This window comes from Lepisosteus oculatus, chromosome 10 (genome assembly GCF_040954835.1).
Source record: "Lepisosteus oculatus isolate fLepOcu1 chromosome 10, fLepOcu1.hap2, whole genome shotgun sequence".
In the NCBI taxonomy this organism is placed as follows: Eukaryota; Metazoa; Chordata; class Actinopteri; order Semionotiformes; family Lepisosteidae; genus Lepisosteus; species Lepisosteus oculatus.
In genome coordinates this window covers 32613349-32619532 of record NC_090705.1, presented here as the reverse complement: position 1 = coordinate 32619532, position 6184 = coordinate 32613349, and the positions used below count along the sequence as shown (strand labels likewise).

At 39.3% G+C, this 6184-nt stretch overlaps 1 protein-coding gene across 1 annotated transcript; it reads right to left on the bottom strand.

Annotated features, from left to right (window-relative positions):
* Positions 1–345: 345 nt before the first annotated feature.
* On the bottom strand, positions 346–5531 carry LOC138241524 (uncharacterized). Its single transcript, XM_069195088.1, has 4 exons — positions 5253–5531; positions 4757–4901; positions 2957–3065; positions 346–2562 (listed from the first exon to the last, which is right to left on the bottom strand). Exons 1-4 carry the CDS (start codon positions 5329–5331, stop codon positions 2437–2439), a joined length of 459 nt encoding a protein of 152 aa, XP_069051189.1. The 5' UTR covers positions 5332–5531; the 3' UTR covers positions 346–2436.
* Positions 5532–6184: the final 653 nt, after the last annotated feature.

Sequence of the window (6184 nt, the reverse complement as noted above, 5' to 3'; positions counted from 1 at the left end):
TGGTAGTGCTGAATGTGATCAGTTCTTTCCCCCATGCTGCACTGTAGTGAACATAACATTATTAAGCTCAGTATATATTAAGGGTTACACAATGTAATTCTCTTTAAAGAATGAAAACAATGAAGCATGGAAAGCATTATGAGTTCTGTGATGAAACGAAAGGCACTAGGTGTAACAAAAACTGTAACAAAAAAGGAATTGTCAGTCGTTCATTATCATTTTATGCTAGAATATGTGATTGTCAAGAAACCAATGTGTTATATAACAGACTAAATAATAAAAGAAAATGAATTTGTCCACAACAAACTGTTTTGGAGAATTTGAAATGAAGACATGTTTTCTTAATCTTTTTAACAAATGCTTTATCATTATTCTTTGCTTACATTCATGGCAACACAATGTAAATTTAATTACCAAAAAATTGATTCTTTACAGAAAAAAATACAAAAACACTTTATGTACTTAATGGCATTTTTTCTCACATAAAATTAATTCTCGGAATGGCAATTCTCTCCAGTATTTTACAAGCCTGGCTTTCTGAAGTCAATAATGCCTGACAGATTAGCAGAGACTGCCAAATTGCCAACAAGTGGAGAACCTCCAAGTTTATTAGCTTGGACAGGTTGTTCAGGGACACATGACTTAGGCCACCCAGGATACCCAAGGATAGTCACTTTCTTATTCTTAAGCCACTCTGCTGTAGCTCCGGCTTTGTGTTTTGGGTCTTTGTCCTGCAGAAAGGTGACTTTCTGTCCCTGTTTTAGATCTGAGACAGATTTTTCATTAATGACCTGTACTTTGCTTCATCTCATGTTCTCATCAGTCTTGTCAAGCTTCTCAATTCTTCTGGTTCTTCTAAGAACCAGAATCACAACATACTGCTGTCACCACCATGATTAAAAGTACTGTAGGGATGGTGTTGACTGAGTAATGTTCTACGGTGGGTTTGTGTCAGATATAACCCTTGGCATTTATACCATAAAGTTATAATTTTGTCTTGTATGACTACAAAACCTTTTGCTACATGTTTTCAGTATCTCATACGTGCTTTGGTGCAAACTCCTTGTGGGATTTAAGATGTTGTTTTCAGTTTTAAACAAGCCTCTTTTGTGGAGTGGCCAGGATATTGCTGAGCCACGTCCATTTTCTCCTACCTTGCTGAACTCTGTACCTCTTTCAAAGTTATCATTAGGTATCCCTAACCAGTTTCTTTCTTGCCTGGATGCTCAGTTTGAAGTGTCTGAGCGCTCTGTCTCAGTCCTAAGCTATACGCCTTGTTCACCTATGATTGTACAGCCACTTACAGCAGCAACCACATCATTACGTTTGCAGATGACACCACTGTTATTGGGCTGATCAACAACAACGATGAGTCCGCGCACAGGAGTGAGGTGGAGTATCTTACAAAATGGTGCCTTGACAACAATCTGGCCCTGTCAACAAGACAAAAGAACTCATTGTGGGCTTCAGGAGACCCAGGGGGAGTCACGCCCCCAATCAGCATCAATGGCACAGCAGTGGAATCTGTCATCTGCTTCTGGTTCCTTGGACTGCAGATCTCCACCAGCTTGGCTTGGACTCGCAACACTGTAGCGAATCTGAAAAAGGCACAACAGTGCTTGCACGTTCTGCGGTACTTAAAGAAATGCAGTATGAGGAAGCAGTTCCTCTTGAACTCTTACTGCAGTGTCCAGCACCATAAAAAGTGTCCTCACTACTGGCATCACTGTGTGGAACAGCAATACTACAATGCATGAAAGAGATGCACTACAAAGGATTGTGGCAATGGCACAGAGGATTATAGGATGTGATTTGCCATCAATCGGTGAGATCCACACCATCCGCTGTTGCAATAAACCCCAATCCATCATTTGGGATCCCAACCATCCTGGTCACAGACTGTTCTCCTCCCTGCACTGTGGCAAGTGGTACCGCACTGTTAAAGCAAGGACCACTAGACTCAAGAACAGCTTCTATCCCACTGCGGCACGCGTCTTCAACAGCTAACTGCCATGCCTTAATACACATCTGCACTACGCACTTTTTACATACTCTACCATTTGTTTTGGTCTCACTGCTACATATTTATTTATTGTTCTTGTTGTCTGTATTGTGTGGTGTTGTCTGTTGGAAAAAGGACAAAAAAGTACATAGTCAATTCCATATCCAAGTACTAAGTATATAAGTATATTATACTTTATTACATTGTGTGAACACTTCCAATAACTATTAGTTACTTGAAATATATAACAAAGCGTAAAATTACATTTAAAGGTGGCTGTTTTTTAACATTAGATCATTCATTTACTTGCATTGAAGAAAGCCTACTGTGACTGAAGCATGGACATAAAATGAATTATTGCCAACAAAAGTGAAATACATGTACTGTATTGTAGAAATTAGAATGGGAATTTCTGTGTGACGTTAGGCCATTTTCTATTGGTCCATCATTCTTCCAGATCCGAAGTGGCAGTTGTCAAAGAGAAGCTTGTAGCCAGGGCCTCCAGCTTTCACGAAGTCACTGACCGTTTTTGATCCTTGGAAATTCTTTGTCTCGATGATCTGAAATTCACGGAAAATGATCAAAGAGGCCTGGTTGATAGTGTCACATTTTTAAATTAGCTTCTCCTTTGTTGGATTTGAAAAAGCACCCACTTTAGTAGCAGATTTATACAAAGCTTCTCTTCCAATTGAACAATAACAGAGCTCAGTTCCCAATCACACCTCTAATATTATATTCCCATTGAAAATATTAATCAGTTCTGTAAAACCTTATACAGCCCCACAATCAATGCATTCTAATAAAAGATTAGATGCACAATGTACTGTAAAACAAGTAAATGATTCATAGGCTCACATCTACATTCCATTATGTCTTCTGAAAAAAATTCAGTGTAAAGATTTTCAGAACTCCACGTACAAATGTAAAATGAACGAAACTGTTGTAAATACTTACTTCCCATTTAGAACTCATATGGCGAGCATCCACCACTACAGTCTGTGAGCTTATCCCATAGCCATCCCCTTTGTGAACCAGCCACTTGGATCCATCAGCTAGTGTCACTCTGACCAGAAAAAAGTCTTCATTACTATAGCGCCTTGCTAAAATATTCACACTCTTCCAAGGATTTCACACTTTGCTCAATTAGAAATGGGATATGTGTTATTTTTAAGTCAATATTCCTATGGATGAATGGTCAAACTGAACCTTGTTATGTGCAAAGGAAGTGAACTGTCTGTCAAACCGCAAAGAAATATTTATTTGGCACAAGTATTCACGCCCCTTGAATGAGCACTTGGTGGTAGCACCTTTCACAGTTATTACAGCTGCCAGTCTTTCTGGATAAGTCTCTACAAACTTTGCACACCAGGATGGTATGATGTTTAACCATTTTATCCCACCTCTAGGTTTTTAGCAGCCTAAAGCAGGTTTTCCTATAAGGTTTGCCTGTAATTTGCTCTATTCATTCATTGTTTCCCAGTCACTGATGACAAAAGCAGTCCCTTAACACAATGCTACCACTACTGTGTTTGACTGCAAGGATGGCATTTGATTTGGTTACGTACTGTTTTAGATTAATGTTGGACATTACGCATTGCATTTAGACTGGGTCCAAATTGTCTAGTTTGACCAAATACATTCAAACGCTTAATGTGGCTCAGAGATGGGTTTGCCAAACTGCCATACAATCCAGCTGTACTATTGTTGTCTTGAGGAGACTTTCTCCTTATCTAAGCCATTGAACTCAGTAGCACTCAAAAAGCTGACATTGACCTTAAGTTGGCATAATTAACCTGTTTCCTCCTTGCCTGGCTGCTCAGTTTTTGAGGGAAAGTCTGATCTAGGTAGTTCATGATTGGTACGATACACCTTCTACTTCTATGTGACTAACTTCACTGCATTCAAAGGTATAGTTTCTTCTATTTTTTATATCCTTTCTGCCCCACTTCTACAAGTGTATTCCAGGGTTGTTTTGAACGTTCCTTGGTCTTCATAATTGAAGCTTGAATGTCATTACTTGACTGGGGGAACCTCACAGTTTATTCTGAGTTCATATAAACCACTATTATTGCACACAGATAGTGTTGATTGAATTAACTGAGAGACTTGTCAAAATAAAATATCCCAGCAAAAAATGGGTGGAAGGCAGGATATACCACAGTGCACACACACATGTGCTCCCGCCAGAGCCAATTTGTCCCAGAGATCAACTAATATAACCAGAAACAAACCCACACAAACACAGAGAGACCATACAGGCTCCACACAGATAGCACCCCAGGTCTGGAATTGAACTCAGGGTCCCAGCACTGCACGGCAGCAATGCCTAACCACTGTGCCCCCTGCTTGGCCTACTGAAATATTTTTAAAAAAAATCAAAGATAACAGAAAATAAAGAAGGAACAGGGACACAGAGCAGAATTAAATATTTTCATGTGACATATAGTGTGTAACTGACAGAGGCACTTGCTGTGCACTCTCACGTCCTTCACTACGTAAGCAATTCCTACCTTCTTAACCATGCAAAAATACATTTGCTTTGCAAATCACCATCCGACAACAAACAGCTGCAGTATCAAGGCCATTCATTATATCAAACCCCACAACAGAAAGTGGCATTACAAATCCTCAGCCCTGTAGTTGAGGAAGAACCAGGGTGACAATTCAAGTAGATGTCTTACACCTGTTAAACACTCTTCAAAAAAAACCTCTTACATTTGAGATGTAAATGTACTGCGGTATTATATTATTTACCTGACTCCAGTGTGGCTCAACGGCCCCAGAGTAAAAGACCAGCCATCGAGGGGTCTTTTCATTCTGTCAGCTACATACACCCGAGAGTTGTACAGGCGGGTGAGGTCTGACTGACGAGACAGGTCATAGCTGTAAGATCCCCCCCCTGAAGACAATTAACATTTCTGTTATCACACGCTTCTTCATTACTTTGACATGTTTGTTAAGCTATAAGGATCTTAGAACTACCCTCTCCCTGTACACAAATATATATATATATCTATCTATCAACAGCTAAACTGACAAGTTAAATGACAGTCTTACTATGCACAGAAACATCCATAGCCACATTTGTCATGCATACAGGTCAAAATGTGCTAAACATTTTTAAAACTATCCCTTTATCTCAAACACAAACAAAAGCAAGTAACACTGAAGTGTAATTTAAGATGTGTTTTAAATTTTAAAATCCCAGTATTCATTTTAATGTAAATATCACTAAATATAGTGAACAAACCACCGCCAGATGAGGAGGCCACAGTCAGAACCAGTGTAGTCAGGAGACAGATGCCGAATACTGTCCTGAAGGAATGCATTGCTGAAGCTGGAACAGTTAAGTCTTGCAATGGAATTCAAGCTGCTTCTGTGGAATGAACTGTGAGTGAAATGTTTCGATGCTGCCTTTTATACAAATCAAATTTTGACCTATCGGCCCTTAAAACCAAATTACCTTACTATTCAAACAAGTTAAGTTAAAAATCAACATTTTCCATAGAGATTCTGGACAAAAACAACTCCAGCTTTTTTGTCCTCTATTGCGAAATTCTTCATTGTGAAACATTGGAAGTTCCAGGGAAGAGAATGTGTAACTGAGGCCAAATGAGGACTAAATCTCTTTTGAGCACTTGAAAAGCAAACTATTGTGCTTTTATTTCTAACGTTTGGGCTCATTCAAAACAAGAGAGTAATTTAGTTTCATTGACCTATTACATGTTCTTGCTAACAAAATATATTTTATATACATCAAAACCTAGATGCCAGCTTGAGATATTCCTGTAAGACGTGAAAGATTCTGAGTGCACAATTTACAGTATATGAAAAGACCCTCTCAAAGAAATCCTTTTCAGAGGCAGAGCTGTTACTTTCCTGCTAGCTATTAATGAAGACAAATAACCAGTTTAAAACTTAATTTGAGTGCTGTACTGACACGGTGTGGGGTTCTGGGTTCAATTCCAGACTTGGGGTGCTATCTCTGTTGAGTTTTTGTATGTTCTGCCCATTTTCTTTAGGTGTGTTTCCTCCCACAACCCAAAAATCATACTGGTTGTTAATTGGCTTCTGGGAAAATTGGCCCTGTAGTGGTGTCCGTGTCTGTGTGTGCTCTATGCCATCTGTCTCGCCTTGTGCCTGTTGATTACCAAAGGCTCCATTTCTCCCACAACCCTGAAT

Bases quoted from the DNA above. Each gene is read 5' to 3' on its own strand.
- LOC138241524 (XM_069195088.1), bottom strand. From the start codon at position 5,331: ATGCATTCCTTCAGGACAGTATTCGGCATCTGTCTCCTGACTACACTG. The intron at 3,066-4,756 runs GTAAATAATATA...TTTTCTGGTCAG, and splicing joins TTGAGCCACACTGGAGTCAG to AGTGACACTAGCTGATGGAT. The intron at 2,563-2,956 runs GTAAGTATTTAC...CGTGAATTTCAG, and splicing joins ATATGAGTTCTAAATGGGAA to ATCATCGAGACAAAGAATTT.